General features: G+C 38.5%; 1 protein-coding gene across 2 annotated transcripts in view; it reads right to left on the bottom strand.

Moving 5' to 3' along the window:
- Window positions 1–461: 461 nt before the first annotated feature.
- The window catches only part of jag2b (jagged canonical Notch ligand 2b), a 40,895-nt gene continuing 15,564 nt past the window's right edge, over window positions 462–25,792 (bottom strand). Inside the window, exons 3-26 of one of the 2 annotated variants that reach the window (XM_077744323.1) lie at window positions 24,253–24,307; window positions 21,300–21,557; window positions 20,600–20,660; window positions 16,662–16,792; window positions 14,774–14,893; window positions 14,562–14,675; window positions 14,099–14,212; window positions 12,269–12,382; window positions 11,823–11,869; window positions 11,552–11,725; window positions 9,601–9,763; window positions 9,291–9,452; window positions 9,074–9,187; window positions 8,327–8,440; window positions 8,091–8,204; window positions 7,372–7,488; window positions 7,211–7,238; window positions 6,537–6,622; window positions 5,189–5,302; window positions 4,961–5,076; window positions 4,310–4,558; window positions 4,052–4,183; window positions 3,400–3,550; window positions 462–2,996 (exon numbers count right to left, since the gene is read on the bottom strand). In XM_077744323.1, coding sequence (XP_077600449.1) covers window positions 2,440–2,996; window positions 3,400–3,550; window positions 4,052–4,183; window positions 4,310–4,558; window positions 4,961–5,076; window positions 5,189–5,302; window positions 6,537–6,622; window positions 7,211–7,238; window positions 7,372–7,488; window positions 8,091–8,204; window positions 8,327–8,440; window positions 9,074–9,187; window positions 9,291–9,452; window positions 9,601–9,763; window positions 11,552–11,725; window positions 11,823–11,869; window positions 12,269–12,382; window positions 14,099–14,212; window positions 14,562–14,675; window positions 14,774–14,893; window positions 16,662–16,792; window positions 20,600–20,660; window positions 21,300–21,557; window positions 24,253–24,307 — 3,405 coding nt within the window. In that variant the 3' untranslated portion in view covers window positions 462–2,439. The remainder of the gene's footprint in view (window positions 2,997–3,399; window positions 3,551–4,051; window positions 4,184–4,309; window positions 4,559–4,960; window positions 5,077–5,188; window positions 5,303–6,536; window positions 6,623–7,210; window positions 7,239–7,371; window positions 7,489–8,090; window positions 8,205–8,326; window positions 8,441–9,073; window positions 9,188–9,290; window positions 9,453–9,600; window positions 9,764–11,551; window positions 11,726–11,822; window positions 11,870–12,268; window positions 12,383–14,098; window positions 14,213–14,561; window positions 14,676–14,773; window positions 14,894–16,661; window positions 16,793–20,599; window positions 20,661–21,299; window positions 21,558–24,252; window positions 24,308–25,792) is intronic. The other variant, XM_077744333.1, reaches the window with a different exon arrangement.

The raw sequence follows: 25,792 nt of genomic DNA on the forward strand, positions 1-25,792 counted from the left end.
ACATATATATATTCACATATATATATACATACACATATATACATATATATACACATACACATATATATTATATATACACATATATACATATATATATACACATATATATACATATATACACATATATATGCATATATACAGACATACACATATATATGCATATATATACAGACATATACATATATATACATATACATATACACATATATACATATACATGAACAATCAAGGGGACAAAGTGGATCAAATACTGCTGATCATGGCAAAAAAGGGAGACTGAAGACTGCTAAACGCTTTCAACGGGTTTGCATTCAATGGCCTGTTTGAAGCTCAAATGTTAAAATGGCTTTTAATAACTTTAAAAGCATTTTGATGGCACATCGGCTTATATGAAAACTGACTTAGGACAACCTAGATCACTCGAGTTTGAGGGCTGTAATAAAGGAAATAAAATATGAATCTTCAGTTTCTACACCAGCAGTGATGCTGCTTTAATTCTTTATTTTTGCTGTGACCCATTAACAGAAAGCATGATGGTCTTACATGATATGAAAAATTTTGTTTAACTTGGATATGATCCATTTTTTTTGGACTGAGTTGGTAACTGAAACACACCTGCAAGGTAGCATCTGCAAACATTGTTCCCTTCATTAAAGCCTTGAAACCAAACATGAAAATGATGCTTTTTGTCCACATTTGACATACAGCTATCCACATTTCTCAAACATTTTGCGGATGTTTTTTTTTCTTTCTCTTTTTCTCTTTCTTTCTTTGCAATTCTGTCATCATATTAGCCAGAAATCTCCATGAAAGTAAAGTGAGACAAGAAAAGCACTTTACGAAGGCGAATAAAACACGCCACAGTACAACACACCATGTTTAAAGAGTTACTTGTGAAAACAAAACAAAAACATAAAATGACGACAACCGATTACACAAATAATGAATCACTCAATACACTAAGGCACCTGAAACAAAAAGGATTTACGACGGGTTTAAAAATGGTTTGTGTTGCAATGGTGAATCACAAAGGCTGCAATATTGTGCTAAATCCTCAAAAGAACAAATGAAAATATGACAAATGCCACTTTTAGTGTGGAGTTGGGAGTAAATTAACGATCAAACTTTAACGTGGAAAAATACAGCACACATTTAAGCAGTCCAAGTTGACAAACAGCAATGATTTGGCCTGATATAACTCCAATAAATTTCGTAGTAAAGTATTCACAATTAAGTTAGTGAACTATAACCCAAAAAGGGTAAAAAAAAGTGAAGTCAATCCCTCTAACAAACCATTTTTAAACCCTTCAAAAAGTCCTTTTTTATCAGCGGTACCTTATTGTACAGGTTCTTTACTGTGTGATTCTGTATGACATAAAACCTGCCTATTTTGACCGGCATAAATAAAAGGAATGGCATTGTAAAAAAAAAAAAAAAAACAGAAAAAATAATATTAATCATAAAAATAATAATAAAAATGTGTGACTTGTCTTAAGTTACTTATTTCAAATATACACAGCGACTCCTTTTTTTTTTGTATTTACACATATGTACAGAGTAATCATTTCTGTTTGGATCAAATACCTTGAACGACGACGACGTTGCTGTGAAATGGAACTCTTTAAATGCACCCGAAGACATTTGAGATTGGGAAACAAGGAGGTCAAAAAATGGGCAGCGCGACTTGGGAGCCTGAAACGGACTCGTCAGAAAGGCACTTGCTACCAACTCAAATACTGCAAAAGAAATTCTCAAACAGAGCTTTCAGCCAAGACAATAGTGAGACAGGACAAAATTATTGAAGGCCACATCGTAAGGGGTTTGTGCCCACCCCCTAAGCCGAGTGTTTTGGTAAGGCTGGCGTGAGATGGCCTCAGGCAGGTTCGAGGGTAAAAGCCGAGGGTGGGTTTTCCTCTGTAGTTTTAACAGCAGCAACCCAAAAAAAAAAAGACCCTTTCTTGGCCCTTCAAATTTGTATCTGTCCCCATTGCATCATCATAGACGTCAAATAGACGTTTGCTGACTTACTCAAAGTCATAACAGTCTGTAAAAGAAACAAATGATACAGATTTGCTTTAAACTTTCAAATGAATCTTTTTTTTTTTTAACAAACAAAAATTGCAGTGCGTTTCTTTCACCGGTACCCGGACGTTTGGTCGACGGGGGACACCTACTGAAAATTGTTACACTTCAGTTCAGCAGATGATTAAAGAAAAAGAAAATGGAGGCAATAACAAAACAAAAACACTGCTGCCTGAACGCAAAATACAAATGTCAGGGGGACAGTAACAAACAAGATGATCACAAAGCAAAAAAATAATGGCTTCTTGAAACACAAAGCCTTTTTCCTTCCCAAAAGGTAGTCAGAAAAAAAGAAACAAAAGAAAACCTGCCTCACAGTTTCTCGCTTCCACTTTGCGAGTCTATAATTGAAATGTCTTATACACAATGGTCTCTGACGTCTTTTTGGCCGGTCATGACGGCACTGACATTTTTCCAGCGGTTGTCTTTGGGGCTGTAGCCTGGGGTCCGATGAGGTGCTTTGAGGGGCGAATTGGAACTGTGCGTGGTGCAGATTAACCCCCCACTTGACTGTATTGCAGTCTTTGAGTACTTATAAACTGGCTGTTTTCCCGCTTCCGCTCCACACATCTCCTCCTCCAGCTCACCTTCCGTCTCCTCCTCCTCATCATCATCATCCTCCTCCTCCTCTTCACCTTCATCACACGTCCGATAGGAGGGCTTCATGAGCTTTTTACGCTCCTGCTCAGCCTCCCTGTTGTTTTCTTTCAGCTGCTGCAGTTGCTGCTGCTGCTGCTGCTGACGTCCCGCAACGGGCCGAAGTGGCTCCCATTGGTTGTTGACGCTGTCGTCGGCCGGTAGGCGTATGTTCCTTTCCCGCTCTTTTCTTCGTTTGCGAGTCCACCAAACGCAAACGATGATGCAGATGAGGCAGAGCAAACCGAAGATGACACATAGCAGAGGCACCAGGTAGTCTGTTGACATAGACATAAAATAAGGGAGTGTAAGTGAAGTCAAAATATGAAAGTCACCATGATTGTCCTAATAAAACAACTTTAACATTGGCAAAATCTGTTGTAGTCAAGTTCTTCCAATACATGATGCAAAGAAGCAGACATAACCTGACATTAATTTTGTTACTAAAAATACCAGAACAATAGTTTTGTCATCAACTAAAAATACCCAGTTTAAGCCAGTAAAGTTTGAGTCAAATGAAACAATATTATTCAAACTTTGTATAAAATTGAGCTCCAGATAAGAACCAGTACAGGACAGAACTTAGATTTAAAATGCAAGAGATTCTTGAACAAGTGTCTTAAGTAAATGTCTAATAAATGTGGTTCAAAAACTCTAATACGCGAGTTGCTCAGTACTGACCGAGTGAACGGGATGTGACCTGTGTTTCCACTTTGACCTCAATGACTGCTAACATGATGGAGCTGTTGTGCCTCTTTGACAAGGTGTCCACTATGGTGTTGGCCGTCTGCTGTATCAGACTGTGGTCTGTGAGATCCTCTGGCTGGAAAGACTAAGAAGAAAATGAGAGTTTATGCAAAAATTGTGAATCCCATGGTTTGCACCAAGAGCATATGTTCAAAAGATCCATTCACTAAAGTTGCTTAAATGAATATCTCAAGCAAAAGTAACAATAGCAAGCATTTATAAGCCCGCATACATTTGCTATACTAGTAAACATGAGGTAAATGTGGTGCTGCTTCCTTGGGTGAAAATTGAGCTAAGGTTGCTTTTACTTATTTTGTATTTATTATTCTTTTAATTACCTTAATTTCCATAGTAACAGAGCCATTTTTGTGGACATTACATCTATAAAAAAAACTATGAATGTACTGCAAATTGATTACAGGAGTCCAGTTTGTCACAGACATGCCTATTTTAAACCTCTAACTGTTCATTCAAAAAGCATATGTATTATAGAATATAGATAGGAGTAATTTTGCACCATGAAAATAAGAAAATAAGATATAAGACTTGACATTGCAAGGTTAAGAGTGATTATACAAGAACTTACTATAGCTACTTCAACAGCATCCTGACTAGAATGAGAAAGGTCACAAAGAAGAAGGAGCGTGTGATCTTTTGCCAAAGTTCTGGTGTCAGGAAGATACCTCAGCTCAAAGCAGATGTTCTCAACAGTTGTTCCCTGGGACCAAAACATTAAAACATTGGAATAGTGAAGCAATTGTATTTAAAAAAAAACCCTTCCAGGAAATCTCAAAACAACAAAAAAAGAAAAAAAAATCAAACTGCATGGGACAACTGTCCTCACCAGTGGGACTTTGTCTTTGTTGAAAACCAGTGTAATGCGGCCACAATTGTTGTCCAGGTGTCCACTGTTTGGCTGACACTTGGTGGTAGTTTGTGTCAGTGCTTGAGAACAAACCCCCCACTGATTACAAGGGGCTGAAAAACATGTGAGGTATCTGTGTGGTTCACACTCGCGTCCAGCAGGGCAGGATTGACTGATCTGGTCTGGGTCTGAGGACTGGAGGCGGCACGGCCGTCGACCACACTGAACCTGGTCAAAGTTGGTAAATGAACATTTTGGTCAAATTTGTTGTCATTACATATTGTTTTACATAGATGACAATTGCAGTGACGTGGACACATTTGGTCTCAAAAATACAACTAAATATATCAATATATTAGTACAAATAAGGGAAGATCCAGTTAAGACTTGGTTAAATCAACCCTTCCAATTTTCTAGTGTGGATTAGTGACCCCTGATTGGAAATCTATCAATAGCAAGGGCACTGTAAGAGTCATGCTATACATGTGCACTATTTATACATCTCTCATTTGATGGGTTGTATTCTGAAGACAAGGTTTTTTTTAATGGAAGCTTGGAGCTCATTCACTGAAAATATTGTTGATAATCCTACTTGTGAACTTAAAGATGTTGAATATACTGACATGCTACCTTTGTGCACTCTACTTTTCCGTCGCCACAGTAGCAATTGTTACACTCCTCCTCCCAGCGACTGCCATGAGGAAACTGCAGCCCGGCATAATGACACGATTTGCCAATACCTATGACTTAACACATGAAATAGACAGTCAAAATCAAGTTTCTATGAATGAATGAAACAACATCACAATAAAATGCAATTGTGTCTTAAACAACAATTAAAAAAAAAAAGATATTTACATTCTTGACATCTGACTCCTGTTCTACCAATTGGGCAAATACAACGGAACCCATTGATCTCGTCAACACAGGTGGCGCCGTAGGCACAGGGGGATGACTGGCACTCATTGATGTCTGAGGAACAACGGGAGACATTTGACATGAGGATCTCATTATAACAGACAGTGAGTTTGCATTGAATGCTGGCTAACTCGTTTGACATCCTTTTAAATGTGAATAGTGTACTAGTGATGTCCCGATTCCGACTTCTTATACAGTCAGATTTTTCTAATGATATGTTTTGCCGATACCGATGTCCCTATTTTTAGACCAGTAAAAAATATTGTAATACAATGTAACTAGTCAATGATAAATCGCTTTGTGTGTAATAAAGTCAAGAAATGCTTTGTTTATGATGTCATTAGTTTCTAAAGATAATGTTACTCCCCTCAGCAGGTGTTAAAGGCAAATGCATTGGGAAAATTGTGCATTTTGGCATTGTAGTAAGCAGGTTTTATGTTTGTAATTCAATTATTTTGACATCATTTGGATTTTTCAAGACGATAGAAATCCTGGCATTTGAACTTTACAGTGTAGGCATAACAAATAACAAATTACATACAACACTAAAGAGATAAGACAGGAAGATAAGTGTCGAAACATGTTAAATTAGATTTTTCTAGTTAATTTTCCCCTCAAAAATTTGACACTGCAAATGAGACAAGATCAGACAGAAATATGAGTCAAGAACATTTTTTTGTCCGTGTCAATAGATCGTGTGGCACATATCCAAACTGTAATAGAAATTTCCTGAGAAGAATACCTAGCCATCATTAAAAAAAACAAAAAACAAAGTAAAACTTGACAATTTAAATCTGTAAGAAATGAGTTAATTACACAAACTAAGCCACGGTGATTAAAATGTAAGCTTTTTGGAACAAATAGAGACTATAGTTCACATCTTATTCCTATTTTCCCGCGGTGGCTCCCATGATCAGTAAGAACTCTCTGGCTATTGTCATTAGAAATTCACACAAACAGTCTAAATGGAAAAAGCTCAAATTCAAGCTGGACAGAAAAGGTGGACACTTTCTGTCCATAACAAAGGAGAAAAGAAGAAGAATTTCAGGGTCACTGGTTAATTTGTCTTATGTGGGCATTTGTGTGACTGCGCGAGTATAGAGGAGGGCTGACCCCTGACCCCTCAAGGCATGTAAGGACAAAGAAAAAAGCCGAGAGGGCGCCATCCGGGGCTTGGATTTTTTTGGTGTTGATGTGACCCACAATAGTCAAAGGAGTCCTGTTTGAACTGGACTGATGAGTGTGCTGTATAATTAGATAAAGCTCGGTGTCGTCGGTCGGTACTCACTGATTCGGCAGTCGGGCCCAGCAAATCCAGGGGCGCACTCGCATCTAAACCAGTTAACTCCATCCACACAGATACCACCGTTGTAACTGAGAGAGGGCAGACATAAATGATGATTAGATGAGTGTGCAAATCTACATCTACTTGCAACAAAGCCCATCATTTGTGTGTGTGTGTGTGTGTGTGTTTGGGGAGGAGGGTTACAAAGCCCAGTTCAACTCATCAATACAAGCTTCCACCTTTCAGATGCTAATAGGCGTGTCCAGTCCCTCCCCTCCTCTCCTCTCATCATGCCACTCTTCCATTCCTCCTCAAAGCCCATCCCAGCTTCCCCCCCCCCTTCCAGGTCGCACAGAAAGAAAAGGGCCATGTGCACTACCTCCTCCTCTTCTAGCCTATCCCACCCCCCACCTGCATTCACCGCGGGGTAGTTGGTACTACTCCACCTCTCCCCTGTCCTATTCAATTCCCAAAGCTCTAGGCTTGGCGAGATGGCCCTTTGAGGCTTGATTTAAGGACAACTTCCACTCCTTTTAGGGTGTCCCTGCACCCCTGAGAGCCTTGTGAGGCCTGTGTGAAGTGCATAGAGAAGGGAGGCTGGGATAAATGAAGAGGAGGATGGGTGGGGTAGCTTTGACGATACTACGGGAGTGTGTGAGGCAGGAAACGATACATACCATGGATGAGGGTTGCAGTCGTTTATATCTGTTGAGGGAACACAAAAGGAATGACTTGTGACCAGGAGTAAAATTGCTTGTATTACAATGGAAAATATGTTATGCATCACTGGGTTTATTTGGGACATTTTGCAAAAGACAAAAGGAAAAAGATAACCTACTTTGGTTGCAGGTGAGTCCTTCCCAGCCTTCTTTGCAGATGCAAGTTAAGGTCTCAACACTGCCCACGCAGGTTCCACCATTCAAGCAAGGACTAGAAGTGCATGTGCTGTTCTTGGCTGTCAAAAGATTCACAGACCAAAGATTAGTGGAAAAGAAAAAATGTATGCATTTTTAATACATGGTTGGTTTGGCAAATTCTTTGATTCAACAATCCCAGAAAGGATTTTCTACAGTGACTATCAAACACATTAACTGTCTTTAGCGAGAAATTTAGTTTCAAACCCATCTTTCTCAGTGTTTACTGCTAAAAGCTTTGCACTAACAAGCAATGTGTGCACAACCTAAATTAAATAGAAGCTCAGTCTACTCATTAGGCAGGGTTAATTAGCAACAAATACAGCAAATAGTCAACAATGACGGATGGTCTTAACACTAGAACTCAAAAGTTTGGATACCACCGTAATGTAAAGAAAAAAAGGCATTTTATTTATGCTCTACAAAAAGCAATTATTTTCTTGTTGATGGCAAAGAGAAAAAACTGGACACTTTAAAACAAAAACTCGTGATTTTCTTTTGTAGTAAATGAAATAAAACATTTATAAAGAGTGGAAATCAGACTGTCGGAAATAGAAACAAACAAAAAATGTGATTGTCCTTTCAGTCCATTTTCTCACATTCAGATCCACTAGAAACCAAAAGAAAACTCCCAAGTCCTCACCTATGTTGCATGTGTTTCCTCCCCAGCCAGGTGGGCAGGCACAGCGGAAAGCATCCCCATGGTCATAGCATGTACCTCCATTACTGCATGTGGTCGCGTCACACTGTCTTTCGCCTGTCCCATATCACAGACACACACACCCATGTGACATCCACAACACCAAAAGGATGTCCAACATAAAGATGAACAACATAGAGGGTTGGAGGCCACTAGCAAGTGCGAAACTCATTACTCACGGGAATGGCAGGTCTTTCCCTTCCAGTTGTCAGCACACTCACAGTAGAAGTCATTCACAAGGTCGACACAGTGGCCACCGTTCTTGCATGGGTTGTGTCTGCACTCGTTGACATCTGAGAAAAAGCAGTAAAAAAGGTCCTTTTATAACATTTGGACCCAGATAAACCACCACAGGCCTTATTTACGCGTGGTTTATATTTGCCAAAAAAACAGGCACAATGATACCAGATGTGGAAATCTAACAGGGGAACGTCATCTAGTTATTATGTTCAAATAGATTAATTTAGCACATTCAATGTGACTAATGAAACTCAATACAAATGTCTTATTTTGTTGCATCTCAAAGGCGGCTGAAAATGGCATGGCTACGCAAAAGGAGGGAAAAGTATGGCTTTCTTTTGTATTTTTCTTAAATACAAAAAAATATAAAAATCGTAACAGCATTTAATTAATTTATTCTGAAAGATTTAAGGTCACACTTCGACCCATTCAGAAGAATGAGTCATGCTTTGTGAAAAAAATCTGTTTCAGTGACACTTGGTGCTGATCTTTTGCAATGACAACAACCTACTTGTACATTCAATTCCCGCACACTATGGTGTCTTAAAATAAAATGAGTCTGTTGGGTGACTGCGGGCAAGCCCAAAATGATCAAAATAACAAAAAATTGAACATATGTCGTTTGGTATCCTAGTAAAACTGACCCTAGTGTTCAGACAGTGGAAATGTAGATGTTAGTAACTCACTGAGGTCACAGAGTTGGCCCTCCCAACCGTCTGAACAGAAACACTGAAAGGAATTGATGCCATCAATGCAGGTTCCTCCATTACTACACGGGCTTCTGAGGCAGTCATTAATGTCTGAAACATCAAGACAAGTCTGAGATTAGACTTTCATCAGGATTCAATAAAAACACTGCAATTTGTTTCTACTGGACCAAATCAGCTTTGCCGGTCTACGTACTTTCATGACAGTAGAGGCCACTAAACCCTGGATCACAGATACAGGTAAAGTTCCCAGTTAACCCGCTAAGACAGTGTCCTCGAGGTCCGCACACGTTGGAGGAGATGCGCTGCACTTCTGTGGAGTCGTTGGTTGCTATGGCAACAGTGCAGCTGTCGATAACTGTGAGCAAATAAAGAACAGTTACTTCCTCTATTTGGCCATTTTTTTCCCCTCATAGTTTAAACAATTGAACATAGTAATGGGGGGTTTCGCCATATGGTAGATTTTTTATGTATTTTTTATTTTTTTATTGAAGTATTATAGTCACCTTGACAAGGGGTGGTTTTACAATCCTCTTTGAGTTCCTCGCAGGTCTTTCCCTCAAAGCCCTCAGGACATGCACAGTAAAAGTCCTGGACCATACTGTGGCACTTGGCATTGTTCTCACATGGATTGGGGTTGCACGTGTCCAAATGGTGAGAGACCTGGATCTATGTAGGTTAAAGAAGTGTGGAAAGATTGGAATAAAGTCAAAATAAAACAAGGAATAGTATGTAGTAAAGTTACAAGCAAACACCATTACTATGCTGACATGACCTAACTGGTTGTTTGGCCAGCAAGCTGCTCAGGTTTACTCAAGCCGGCCTCATTTTTTAAGACAAACGTTACAAGTAAAACTCAAAATCATATCCTAAACTCATCAAAAAAAAGTCTCTTTCCTGTTTAGACATCACTGTAATGCTAAATTAACCCATGGCAAAGGCTTAAAGGGGAAAATGAAGATGTTATTCACTGACATGTAGGGCAGGACAAGTAAACAAATTTAAGACAATGAACCATCACCCTGCTAGTGACTATGGGAGCGTGTTGTTTTTTTCACCTTTCATTACCGAGGTTGAAAAGGAAAAATCTGCGGGTTTTTGTAAACATCACTACTTTACATATAAGCTGGGTTGTAGCCCCTGCCATTTAAGGTGCTGAGCAGGAACGTTTTAGTGGGTCAGCAAAGTGAGTGAAGTCTGTGGTCGCGCATAGTTTATTTTAACCCAAGTGTCATGCGCACATACCAATTTTCTTTACTATTTGGATGTGTGTGGTCAGAGCAAGGAGAACTAAATCATTCCATTCCAGTGTTTTTGTTGTATTTGTTCACATTATGAATGTCATTTTGGAGGACAATGTACAATTGTATTTATTTATTTATTTAAATCAGAATACTGTATTTTTTTTAATTATAATTCACACATTTTTCATAGTTTAGCAATAGGCATTATAAACTATTACAGTTAACTTACTGACCATTATGGTTGAATTGCTTGTTATCAGCATGATTATAACCAAATATTAGATGTAGTAGTGGTATTTTTATTTCCATCCGCATTTAAATGAGTAATTAAATATGTCGCTCATAAATATATATATTTTTTAGCAGGCAATTAGACCATGCCCTAGCAGGCTTGAATGTTTTGTAGTAAGCCGGCAACAACCCAGCGTCACCTCATTCAGTGAGGTTGGTGTATATAGTGGAGAAGCTAAATCAGGATTGGCTTCTGACCAGCAATGTCCTCCATTCAGCCCCCAAGAGAAGCAGAACAGAATCAGTTTCCTCACAGCTAACCTACATTGGCTTCAAACACACACTAAATATAACAGAATACAGCAAGGAGACAGAGACATCATGTGATAATGATGTCTGTACATCCAGGACAGGTGGCTTGGTTTTGCTGTAGTCCCTGTCTTTATACAGTGAATTTTAAAAAGATTAATCTTCATCCTGCTTTATTATTCATACACGTTTGTAAACTTCAGCTTTTTAAATTAGTAGTAAATCTGCAGTTTTATAATACACTCTTTAACCATATTTTTTAAGATTCCCCACATAATTGGGTGTCCCTGACCCACTTTAACACTAAACTGGCAGTGGTTTTCTGGCTCAATTTTATAACATGCTTGTGCAGTAAAGACAAAACAGCACAGGTTAGCAGGAATGCTTTTTTTGGCACAAGTTTATGCCTTTGCATGGCTGACAGTGACATATTTTAAACTGCTACTGCCTACATTAGGGCTGAAGGTAACAGAACTTTGTTCAACATCCATTATTTCCAATGGGAATCTCAGTTTTGAAATCTAATTTAATGGGTGGGTGTCCTAAATATAAGAGCATGCCTTAGACAATTTTCTCCTCAACTAGTATAAAGAGACGATACGTTATTCCAGCACTATGATGGTTGTATGCCTTAAAATGAATTCTATTACCAAAGCAAAATGTAATTATGTACCTCACATAGTTGTCCTGCAAACTGTGTTGGGCATTGGCACACAAAGCCACCTAACAAAGTGTGACATTGGCCTCCATTCTGACAGGGTCTGCTGTCACACTTATTCCTTTGGATTTCACAGTGAGAACCAACAAAGCCTGGTGGGCACTGGCAATGATATCCGCGTGGGCCTTCCTAATAGAGACAAAAGGAACAAGAAAAAAAAATGGTGTCATCTAAATCCAAGAAAACAATGCAGTAAGTCACATGAAATGGTTTCTAAATCACAAACCTTGCATGTTGCTCCATTCTGGCATTGGCCATGGCAGCTGCTTAAGTCTGATAAGCAATAAAAAATATATATCAGCATAGGTTTTAAAATAGTATCTTTACAGTCAAGTCTAAATTTATAAAAAAGGTAGAGATACTGGTAAAGCTTAGAATCTGTTCATGCATTCAATTCACGGTGGGCATGCAGTTGCTTTCGTGAGGACAGAACAGGAGCATTTGATTTGCCAAGACAAGAGAGGAACAAGTTGTCACATGTGAATGAATGAATAAGACTAAACTTCACCTATGTTGTGAGTCCAGAATGTGAGTCAAGGCATTTAAAAAATGTAAACTTTTTTTTGTTTTGTTTTAAATAAGAGCAGCAACTCAAAGATGAGACTGCCTGTTAAAAAGATTGGAGGGACAAACATTTAAAAGGCGGTGACTAAGATGTAAGAAAATACTGACTGATGTCACAGTTTTGTCCAGACCATCCGCGATAACAGTCGCAGTGATATCCACCAATCAAATTTTTGCAAGACTTAGCGTTCACACAAGGCTTTCTTGCACACTCATTAGCATCTGTAAAAAGCAGTAAGTAGAAGGACATAATGTCCATAAATTGGGACAAAGAAAGTAAAGTCCAAAGGATAAGAAGTGGAATTATGGTTTAGAATGATCATATTTTGTCTGATGCTGCCCATATTTCACAATGGAAATGGAAAAGGGAGCTCTGGGAGACTCAACTCTTCAGGGAGGCCTTCCATCCATTGATAGAATAGTGAAAACGCCAAGGTGAGATCATAGTTGAAAATTAAGAGTTAAACCTATTTAATGTAGAAAAAAACTTTAACTTTACACCAAAACACACACAAAACCATTCTTTTTAAAACTGATTGGAACATACAGGGATACCATGAGTCACAATCTCTTCAACCAATAATGTTACGACTTTATGGCACCCATGACAAAAGAACAGCAAGTACCATGGAAACGAAGCTACAATCATAAAAAGAACGGGGAAAGATACCAACATACATTGGTCAAGATATTCTTTGCTTAAAAAAAGGTAATCAGGGCTGTCCCTAAACGTATGACTGGCCATAAAGAGGTGAGGGTGGATGAAATGGCAAGTTAATTTAGATTTCATTTTATTGGCCTGACAAAAATTGTGTTCCATGCTTTCAGTTGACCCTTTCATGGAGGTTGGCTGCAGTCCTGTGGGTCTTCTATTACAAAACAATATGGGAAACGGTTGTAACTGCAACATCAAGGTACTTGAGGATGGTCTTTACCTTTAACAGGCTTGTCTATAATTTCCTTCTCTTTCTTGTAATCTCCTGAAACAACTCTCCTTTGCTTCCTCTTGTCTTTGTTAAGTGTGGTACGTAACATGTCAACCAAGAAACAGCAAAGTGACTACTCGTCACCCTTAAAACAGACCGACTAACTGATTACAAGTTCCAAAAACCCTGTGAAGCTAATGACAGGACACACCTTGGTTAAACATGTCCCTATGGTCAAATGTTTTTTAATCCTTCCTAGGAGTAGCCAACTGTAATTTTTCGAGACCCCTTTCAAATTCAATCCACTATATTTCTTCATTCATTCTGAGTGATAAACCCAGCATCATAAATTGTATCCCTCAAGCTTTGGGAAACAAAAAAAAGGAAATTTACCTTCACAGTCATTTTTAAGTCAAACAACAAAGCATTGCTGCTCAAATATCTAAAGGCATGGTGAAGTGGGGGTGGGCAGTCCTCAGGGGGTCCTGCTGTACACATGCACATTCACAAACACACACCTGTCTTTTTTTCAGAAACCCTACACTTAAAATGCACATGAGAACACACACCCATACACACACACACTCAAGGCCAGGTAAAACTGGAAGCCGATTGCTGTTTGTAAGATGAGATCTAAGCTGGTAAAATGAGAAGGTCTCTTAGGATCATTTTCCTGGACAACCCCCACGCCCCACCTCCGACTTTATTTACCAGTTGTAAATTTTCTGGCTTTATGCCCTGTCATGCCTGCTTTTGACAGGAGTCATAGAAAAAACAGATAGATATAGGCCCAATGTTAGCTCATTAAAAAAAAAACACAGGCAGCTGCCATCTTAACAGAGCACTGACAAAAGCTAGTTAGTGATTGTATATTTTTCCCCCATGCAAGAATCTAAATATTCAGAACAGTGAGTAATTTTGCTGACATATAAGTGATGGTCCACAGTGGGAGGATAAAAACAGGTCACACAATTAGGAGATGAGCTAATCATAGATTGACGTTGATACTCACCAATCTGGCAAGTCTTTCCTTCCCACTCAGGTGGACAAACACACTCGAAGCCATCTTCCCGGTCGATGCAGGTTCCACTCCGAGCACATGGATTGGAAGCACAGTTGTTTAAATCTGGAAATAAACCATAAAATATTAGCCCTGACCAACAGTATTAAATGTGGCATTTATTTAACTGTTCATTATTCCTCATAGATTTGAAAATTGGCGAAGAAAGGTGTAGCTATATTGTTATCGGGTTTTAAATGCTATTTAGTATAGGTGCACAATATACTTGGAGGTGTTGTCATATTTTAGTTTCACATACTGTATGAAGCACAATACAAAATACATCTTGCACTTAATAGTTGCAGTTGCAAAGTATAACAAAAAAGTGCCACCTATAGTCTGAACCATACAGTAATTGCAATACAACAGACAGAAATATGAACAAATAGTGGACAAAAGGCAAATTGAAACTCACTGTTTGAACAGGTAGGCCCTTCCCAGCCTGGTAGACACTGGCACTCAAAACCTGATGGACCCTCTTGGCATGTGCCGCCGTTAGCACAAGGACTGGAAACACACGAGTGCTCATCTAATGGGGGCAGCAATATATAAAACAGCATTAAGATGATGGAAATGACTTACAATTTCATCTCAGAGCATCTAGGACCGTCTTTTTGAAACACTCACCTATCTCACACATTTTGCCAGAGTAACCCTGAGGACAAGCGCAGTGATACTCATCTGGCTCAGTGTTCATGCACGTGCCCCCATTTATGCACGGCTGGTGGCGGCCACAGTAATTCAGATCTGGAGGAAAGAGCATTGATGTCATTTGAATGATACAACCATAAGATAAATTCTTAACAATATCTATCACTTTTTCTTGTAAGCAATCTCTTAACATGTTTTTTTTCTATGACACTTACATTATTTATAGGATGCATATGAGCAGTACATAAAAGGTCTTCCTAGGTCAGCACCATAACATGAATATAAGGAAATATATACTCCCCTCAAAGTGCAATTATGCTGTCAGAGCAACAGAAGGTAATAGTGTCCCTTCAGGACTTTTTGATTATATGCTGACATTGCCAAGGCAACCCCAGATTATGTACACAGACGAGTCTATACATACTGTTAATATTATTGGAGCGGCCAGGACACCTCATGTTTCAATTTAATGTTACATAATTCAAGAAACATTATTAATGGCAACATGTGGCTGAACGCAGTTTTCTTTGATTTTAACAAACAAAGCTTTTGAAGTTAGAAGTGTGTCGGGAACATTCAAAGCAGAGAAAGATTTCTCTTTGAACATGACAAGCTCTTGGAGCGATATCGGCTTCCACGGCATCCTCAACTTTGCTAATTGGCTGCCAACATTCATCCGTTCAGTGCCAGGAGTCCGCGGGAGCATGTCGGAGTCTTCTCTTAGTATAGCGCACCAGCTGTCAGTTTGATGGGAAGCACTGAGTGTTTCCTCAACCACTCTGCTGCTCGGAACTATGACAGCAAGCGCACAGGATTTATAGGATGTGTTCTGTAAGTTAGAACCCAGTCTCTCTTTCAATTATTAAATAGTGACGGAATCCGAATTATTCAAGAAAAATATATCGTAAGCTTAGCTTGTTTCTTTGTATTTTTTTTCCACATACATAACACTTCAACTGAACACATTTGATCCTTGAGAACCTGTGTAAGCCTAAAAGACAGGTCACACTCAAGGCTGTTAAATAAATGAACAGGGATGAGCCTTCACTGGGGATCTTAGGACCCACTCTCATCCCCCAAAGTGCACTCAAGTGACGAAGAGGATGTGTGGGGATCGAGTGTCCCTACGAGTACTCAAATCACACGAGCAGTAAAACTATACAGCTGCTGTTTTCCAGTCACAGAAGGGGGAAAAGACGTCTGCGACCCCATAGAAGTACCTTGACATACAAACAACGTCCACCTAACGCAGCGTTTCTTAACCCTTATTCAGCAAAGTCATACATATATTTCCCATTGAAAAAAAGCTCATGTAAAACTATGCAGAAACAGGTTAATTTTTCTACCTTCTGTCTAGCCAAATAGAATTTTTTGCCTGTTACAATTTGCATAAGTATTTGAACAAATACTACTTTGTTGCCTTCATATTGCTGATTTTTTAATACCCCCCAAATTTGTCACATCGCATAAGTTGTAGCACACTACTGTGAAACGATATAGTGACTGAGATTCATTTTTGTTAGTGTTAAGGGACACATGTACAATACAAATCTTTTAACTACATCTGAAGAAATGAGAGAATGGACAGGCAGAAGCTTAGACCTCTGGTTAACTTATCCAAATAATAGGGCTTTCATCTTGTTCCACATCAAAGTCATACAATGTTACTTAGTTGATTCTTGAATTGATTATTCTTTAGACAAGATCCCGACATGTACAGTATGTCTCGAAGGCAAAAAAAAAAAAAAATGGCAACAAGTGTATTGAAAAGAATAAAGGAAAGGAATAATGACTTGAGGGTACTTGCAGGAAGTCTGTGCCAAATTTGGAAGCAAGAAAGTTGATGACAAAACCTTTTGCATACCTTTATCACACAAGAGGCCACCCCAGTTCCTCTCACAGTTGCACTGCCAAGGGTTGTTGCAAGTACCATGGACACATCCGGGGAACACGGCACATTCATCACAGAACTGACCTTGCCAGCCGTAGTTACACCTACAGCACAAAAAAACAGTGTTGGTCCTCTCAGATGTAAAGTTATGCTATTTTTTTTTTACAATAGACTTAACATAATATACAGTAAATATCTTAGTGACCAGAGGAGAAAAACATAGGGACAGTACCTTATTACATTATTATCCAAGAAGAAATGATATTCCAACCCTTTGAACATTTAAACATTACATTCTTGCCTAAACAAAGGAACAAGAAGCTCACCCCACATCCTGTTCAGATGTGCAAGTCAACCGATAACAAAATAAACTCAGGCATAGATATTTGTGTTGAGAAATGCGTGCATGTCAGCACTTGAAAGCAGCCCTGTGACAGTCGGAAAAAAACACCTATTCTTGAACACAAACCTGACTTGAGGGGATCAGGACAAATTGTGCCCACCTATATACATGTATGTATATATATATATATGTATATGTATGTATATATACACATATATTTACATATATATATACACATATATACACATTCATATATACATGCATGTTGTACACTTTTATATATACACATGCATGTATACATACATATATATATACGTATGTGTTTATATCTAAATATATATATAAATAAATATAAATTCAAAATGATGGTCATAACCTCACTGGCATCTCCCTGACAAATGCTTTGTTTGCAAATATTACACGACACTCTTTTACTGCCATTAGTCTCTAAAACGAAGTATTCCCACATGTTGGCCTGGTGCTTTGATTCACAGATGTTAAAAAGCACAATAATGTGAAAACACACTTGTTACTGGATCAGACCCAATTTTGTGACCAACTTCAATACTCCGAAAATAACTATATTAGTCAGCAATATTGAAAGAGTATCAGATCTGAACAACACTAGTGGCAGGGGCACGCTAGGCATTAGACAGAGGTACAGAAGTAACACTGGAAATAAAGACTTGAATGAATGTAGTAATGATCAGGTGCTGTCACATGCATCATGTTCTACCAGAAACCCCATTGATTAAATTGCCTGTGCTGGATCAGTTGGAACAAAAACCTGGACCCACAACTGCCCTTGAAGAACAATGTTGGAGATCCATGGTTCAGACTATTGTTATCTGAATAACATATTACTTTAACAGACGCCTGTTGTTCATTTTATTGTCATTACTTGAATGCTGACCCTTGCAGTTACCCCTTCCCCTAAAAAAATGACTTAAACCATACTATTTGCTCAATAAGTCACACCAGCCAAACAATGTATGCTCCTTAGTAGTAGTCAGTACCCCAGCCAAACTATGATAAATGTGCAACTAATAGTGCAGAAAATACGGTACTCCCATGAGATATTTTCCCACCTCTTCTTTATGCATATTTAGTTGCATCTTGTGTTGTGAAAAAGCCAGTCATTATTTGTGCATATATTCAATATTGTATATATTGTATAACTTATGTTTTTTGTGATGTTTTTTTTTAATCCACAGTAAGTATTTTTCTTCCAGACCCACTACAGCGAGCCTCATTGTTAACAAAGGAACGAAGCCTAACTGTGAACCAAAAATTCCTGCGAATAATTCAAACCATAACTATACAAGCTATGTTCAGAAAACATTTAACCTTTGAAATACAAACATGTTACAGTATCACGTTTTAGGTGAACCTATTCCAAGTACCCCAAACAACTAATCTTAGTGTTGGGTGACATTCCAGGGCAGGAGGGGTTAAGAATACATCCAGCAGGCTCCTGTCTGGACCGGGTTTGGGGGGGTGTGCCTGAAAGCCTATGATGATGGCGGTGGTGCGGCCGGTTCTGAGGGTGTCTGGAGACGGCCGTGTGTTTACAGAGGCTGCGCACGCGCCTGCCACTTCATGACAACACCCGGCTATTCCGAGGTTGTGGTGTCGTCGAGCCAGCTGTCTTGTCAATTGGCTCCTATTTTGAGCCAGGGCTCCTTCAGACGACACCGCTGCCAATGGGAGAGACAAAGTCTTTGAACGGTCCCTGGCTGGGGAGGGGCGAAGAATACTTGACATGCTTTGCGAACACTATTTGATCAGCTTCATGGGATTTAACGTCAATTATTTCCATAAAGCCTCTTTTAATCAGATTTCCCTAAATTGCACTAGAAGCTAGTAAAGTGGTATATTGATCTCTTTTTAATTTCAATCTGTAGTCGCATAATGGTACGTTAACTCTCAATTTTCCAACAATTTTCAAGTTTCATTGTCTTGGGATGCAAGCCAAAATTTGAGTTACAAAATAGGAGAGACCGCAAAGGGCAAAAAAAATATAAATTAAACGCAAGTTGCAAGAGTAGGTCAAAACTCATAACCACATGGTTTCTAGGCTGCCAAGTGGGCCAATTGGACTAATGTCATTAACTAGGCCACAGCCCTTAAAGGAATACATGACTATACATTAGTTGTGAAGTTCCCCTTATTCCACATCTAGTAAGGATATTAAATAAAACTAGTCCTTACATTTTTATATTGACAAATATTGGACAAAAGTTGTATTTTGGGGAATTAGAAGCGATTAAATGGTATAATTTTGGAATATTAATTTAACACATATACAAAAATATAGATAAAAATTCGTACATGTGTAAATTGTGTAAGGGATTATGGTTTTGAAATTCCCCAGATAAGGAAAACTGCAAGGTAGAATTAGACTACCGTCCCATTTTGTGTCTGTTATACAGAACAGAATCACGCAAAAAAAAAAAAAGAGGCATTTCAAGACCCACTTTTATACAGGAAATGTAAAAGCGGATTGAGGCTGCAATTCTCTACAGGATTCCGTGGATAAAATCTAGGACACACTAGTAGTACCGTTATTCATCTACAAGTAGGCGTTTGTTCGATTCTGGCACTGTGACTTGTCAAAGGCAGCTCAGGATACACCAAGAGTTCAACAAATATGTCAGAACATGCCTAATGTGTGCCGATATAAAATCCTCAATGCCGCAGCCACACACACACTGAAGCCTCTAGCAAAATGGGACTGTGTAAAGCCCACAAAATTGATGAAATAAACGGAATGAAAGGGTACCAAGAGATCACAAGGGATTTATTGCCTGCTTTCTGTGACCTGAGGCTTCATTAAATTCATGCCAGAGCAGGAAGAATCTTTACTGCTACTCTTCTAACTCATATCACTTTTCCTGTCTGCTGGGATTTGACACTTCAGGAAAAGATGCCTCGCTTCTTTTCTATGCTGCTAACTAAAGTGAGAATACAGTCAGGTCAAGTCTCCTCTTAATAATCGTTTCATCTAATAATAACATAAAGCAAATGATGAATTGAATGTGGACATCCAATGGGGCAGATAAAATGCACAGTATACTTTATATATATTAAGTAAACCACTAGGATCATTCTGTATCTTTTTAATGAGTATTTAATTGTCTACCCTTTACTCTTATAAAGAAAAGTGGATTGCAGATACGGACACAATGACAACCCCCATCTTTGGCTCAAGTGGTAAAAAAAAACTGATGAGATGCTTGGTATTCTGTAAAAAGGGATTGGGACTGCCTAAAAAAATATACGTCAAGCAAGGCATTCCCTGCCCCAAACGGAGATGGGATGAATAACCCCGCATTTTGTTTTTCATGGGCCCAAAATGATGATATATTTAGTCTTAAATTGTCTCATCTGTGTGCATTGTAAAACAACACATTAATTCCATTTTGCAGTGGTACAGGTTTGTGTTTAAACTATATACAGTGAAACTATTTGGGACAATGTTGAGCATTGTAGCGACCGCAAAATGTGCCTGTCAGTACAAAATTGAATTTGAAAGCTATCATTATATAAGTGAGTCAATTTGTTTTACCTGCATTCTCCTGGAACCGAGCAACCACCGTGTAGCAGATTACAGCCTTGCTTGCAGGTTGCTAAGAATGGCAGAAAAAGACAAAGTTAAAATTTTGTTGACATACTTGGTAAATTAGTTAGAAATAACAAACTTAGAGAAAATGTTTGGGGGTCAGAGGGTAGTTAATTCCAAAATCAAGTGCAATGGAATATCAAGATTAGTGTTACTCTGACATGAGCTAGTGGTTGAAAGAATGAGACAATATATAAACTACCTTTGAAACCATAACATGTTAAGCAGTGTTAATTTCAAATGCATGTAAATGATTTCTCTTGTACTATTTACTATTATAAAAATCAATTAAACTAAGTATTTTTAAGCAGTTTTAGAGTACAAACAAGACTGAAGTTAGAATTTCAGTATCAATAACAGATGTCGAAACAGCACAATGAGAAGAGAAGAAACACAAAGAATATATTGTTACTGTGAGTAATGTTGCACTTTTGGTTTGATTAAACTTTTTGTTGGTGAATATACAATCAGCCCACACAATTTCACAACTTAGTATTCGCTCCAATTTGTAATCTAATCTTAGCCTTAGCGATTTCACCGTTGGGAAGACTATAAAATAACAGATTATACATAGTCACAAAATGTGATATGCCAATACCACCATAAACCACCTAAAGTGAGGCCTGTTGTCTGACTGTTAGCTCACCTGTTTTACAGTCGGGACCCATCCAGCCCTCAAGACAAACTCGAGCACCTGACTGGTCACACCGATAGTGGCCAAAGTAGTCGTCACGTGGAACACACAGTCTATTGCATTTGTTGCCGTAGTAATTCTCGTCACAGGACACCCGAATACGGTAGTTCATGCGAGCTACAGGCCCATCATGATGGATGGTCTGCCAGGGATCACCGGGAAGCACCATGCCAGTGTGAGCATAACGCTCAATCATGTGGTCGTCCTCCTCTGGAATGAACAACAAAAGACATTAAATACAATTTTATTGAAAACTGCCCAACAAATTAGGGAGTAGAAACAGTTTAGGCTTTTTAAAAATACAGATTATGTACAGATTCCTCATATTAGTGCATGTATTAACATGACTTTATTAAATTGGCCTCACAGATTATTGTCAGAAGCATCATAAAGATGGAAATAAAGGCAAATTTCTGTCATTGTTGGTTTCACTGCAGCACAAAGTCCACCAAAAAAAGGCAGTTAATTAATCATACTGTGATTGCAACTGGTCAACAAACTGTGGATGTGGAGAGCCAGTAATTTCCTTTTCTCTAGAGTTTTGACTTGCTCTCAACTTTCGTCAATTTTGAAGCGAGCAAGCTCTCACACACAAACATGTACACACACTCGTGCATTTTCCTCAACCGGGGTCTGACACAATGTCAGACAGAATTAAGCAACAATAACAAATAGAACCCCCGGCAGTGGCCAGATAGAGAACAATGGGCCTCGGGCCCAAGCAGGCTCAGCTACTTCGGTGTCTAAACACCGAGCCCAGCCGCCCAGTCCGCTCCGCTTCCTGCTCGATAAACACAAGGAAAACAGCCCACTGCCTTTCCTGAGGACGCAGGAGGTGTGTGGGGGGTGGTTGTGTTAGGGAAGAGAGGCAAGTGGGAGGATGTGATGCTGGAAGAGAGGAATCTCACTGACATACTGGCGGGATCTTACGTAGGACAAGCTAGGAGGCGGATGCTGACTCAGGCCAGGAATCCACTCCGATCTCTCAAGACAGAGTATGCATGCCCAACATGCATGGTATAAAATTCATTTTCAAATTAAACTTAATATCCAGAATGGCATTGACATTTATTTGAAAAATGTAGTATGATCCAAATCAACAGATGGCACTGTAACCTAAAGGCCAGAAGAAAATGTGATTGTAGTTACAAGGAGCAATAGGTGAAAAAAATTGTAAAACAAAAGGAGAAACATTCCAAACAACATAGTTTAGATGTGCCCCCATTGTTTGTGGCATCACCAACAGAACAAAACACACTTGACAGCACATTTGCAGATTCCCATAAACCCATAAACCAACCTCAACCACAGGGTTTTAATTCCTGAAGCCCCACCAAGTTAACAGTTTCTTTCTACTACACTATTTTATCACCTCAAATACTAATCTTACTGATTGTAGACTACCAAATAAAAAAACAACAACATCAAACCAGTAACATTTTGGAATCTATTTTCATAGATGGGACAGCTGTGCTCCAATGCAAAAATAGACCCACTTGATTGTGGTCTCACTGCACCTGTTTGGGAATTTTGCAAACACTTTGCTCCAAGCTGGGCAAACTGAAAGTGTTTTTCCGAAAAAAAACATCTATCCCATTGATAATTTAATGTCAGAAAATCATTCCAAATACTATGATTAGTCAAACCATGTCCAACAATTGTCTTCCTAATCATGATGTAAGCAGAAATCTATGCTCACCAAAACTTTCTATTGTATTTCAAGCAAAAAGTAATGGAAATCATGTAAATGAACTAAAAATAAATGTATTGTGCACATTATAATTTTCATTTGTATTGTTTTTAACTCATGGGTAGACGTTTGATCTCAGTTTTGTTCTTAGAGATCATAAAGCAAATCTGTTTCATGTACCGTTATGTCATAGACCATCAGGCCACCTCTTTGCAATAAGATAAAGGAAATGGAAAGCACTGCTATGATTGGCAGTGAATGGAGTCACACGGAAAGCTATTGTCTATCAAATGCAGTAGCAAAATTGCATGTTTTATACCAGGGGATAAAAATAGAACTCTTAGTGTTTTGCAAGACTAATAATATATAGACACGTCATGATTATAATGTAGCAGCCATGTTTTCCACATATTGGCTAGAGGTATTTCATTCAAAAAGGTGACTATTATTAGTAATATATAATTAGCCTGGGGTGTGGAAAGGGTGTTTTACCTCGATACAATGCATTTATATAATGAAATTAAATACATCCCAATGTAAAGTGGTGTTTGTTGTATATATTAAACATGTAGACTATAAAAAGCGTCCGACTCATTGTCGATACATGCATTTACTGGTGATTGTTTCCTCCAAAGAAACCGGCGACTGGGTCAAGAAGCTAATCGGAGGTATGATGTCAAATTCTATTTCTTCGCCATTGTCTGCAATCATGAGCATGTTTGATGTCATGGTCTAAACAGGATGTGACGGCTTTTTACAAATACGGCAGGAAAGTAGACAAAAGAAGACAACGAGGTATGGAAATACATCCATCCTCACACACATTTCCATGCACACACCAAGGGTATTTGAGACTTGTCAAAAATGCCATGGGATCAAGGGTGCCACAACATTTATAGAACTCAAAAGATGGCCTCCTCCGGCTATTGCTTAAACGGGAGTGAGGGAAAAAAAAGGGGATGTACAGGAGTCAAGCCAACGGACATTTCCGAATGAAAACAGGATACAGCTGGTCAAGCAGTGACCACCGACATAGCTGCTTGTATTGTATATAGGGTCTCTTGGGAGGCCAATATATCCAATGCTACATATTTTCAAGTGAAAAAAATGTGGCAAACACAATAAGAAGTAATATATTTTTTGTTAAAAACAACAACTGAATGTTATCTTGCTAAAACACTCATTGAACAATTGAAGCTGAAATATGTCACTTACTGTTCCGCGTAGTGTTGTCCCAGTCCCAGGCCTCCACAATTAAAGTGTACATCCGCTGAAGAAAGAAGACAAAAGATGACATCAGTAGGGTAGGATTTTACTGCTGTTTTTGTGTTTTGAAGGTCATGTTATCCCCCTCTTTTTTTAAAGAGTTTTGTGCATACACACAAAAATACACATTGAAATACTATTCAGTCACATTGTTTGCACTAATCAACAAATGGGTTATATCCTGTAACAATCTTAAAAAGATTTGGCAACCAAACATATGTGGATAAAGTGAAAGCTCTTTTTTCTTCTCCAGAGAAGCTCAGGTTTGCAATAAACTTAAACTTCATAGCCAGTATAGGAGGTTATTTGAATCCCTTATCTGATCATTGGGGCTATATTGGGGGAATCAATCATTGGTTTTGGGTCTCATTTAGAATGGATAATCTTTTAGAATATATAAATCTGGGAAATAGCTGGCACGCAGAGCTTGAATTGACAGCGGACTTGTCTGTAGCACTCATTTTCCGATTCGCTTATCCTTAAAAGGATTGAAATTAGATTCTTATACACAGATACATTTTGTTGAATATTGACTAATTGCATATCAGTACTATCAAACACTATAATATGAAATGTTTTAAGACAACACGGTCAAAAACACCTTAAATAGTCATGCTTCAAAGGGAAATTAATCCACTCTTTCAAAAAATGAGGCCTTATTAAAAAGGTCACTTTGCCATAATTAGCTACAGTATGAGAGCTAAAATCAGACTGGATTTGTCCTTGCTTGTCAGACACTGTGGTACAATAAATAAGCAGCTAATGGGATTATCTTGTGTTTCAGTTATGCTTTGTTCCAAACACATCATGCAATGGATTAATATAAACACTCCCAGCCTTTTTTAATGTGATGCAATATACAGTTAAATAAATGAAGGATGTGTTCTCAATAGAGTGACTGTTGTGCAAAAATTATTCAAATTCATATAGGGTCCCTTAATTTACTATAATAATATGCCAACATTTGTCTGAAAGGTTCACACACCCAATGGTGCTTGATGCAGAATACAACCCAAACATGCCAACTGAGTCTGCAAGGGAAAAAAACATGATCCCACACTCCTGGTCTACGGTTGAGTTGTGAAAAATGTCAACAAAGGAAAGTACTATCTACTTCTCATCCCCAGAATTGGCAACTGATTTCAATCCCTTCCATGGAAATCAAAACAATACAGAAAATGCAGTTCCAGGTGCAGAATAGTTCCTTTTACCTTCAAAAGGTAGATTTAATAAAAAATTATGCACATCTATTTATAAAATAAGACTAAATGATAATAAATGGCAACACGAAATCAAAATGACCACAACAGAAGTCCAGGCATTCTACTATAAAAGACTTAAAACGGATGCAGATTTGATCCATTTTGGTTGCTGTCTCTAATCAGAAGTAGTCCTTCCACTTTTGTTTCAAACAAATTGTTTCACTTTATTGTAAGTAATGCTAATAGATCTACCAAAAAAGGCATGTGTCATTTTCTCATCCGGTCTG

Source organism: Stigmatopora nigra, chromosome 2 (genome assembly GCF_051989575.1).
Source record: "Stigmatopora nigra isolate UIUO_SnigA chromosome 2, RoL_Snig_1.1, whole genome shotgun sequence".
NCBI classification, from domain to species: domain Eukaryota; kingdom Metazoa; phylum Chordata; class Actinopteri; order Syngnathiformes; family Syngnathidae; genus Stigmatopora; species Stigmatopora nigra.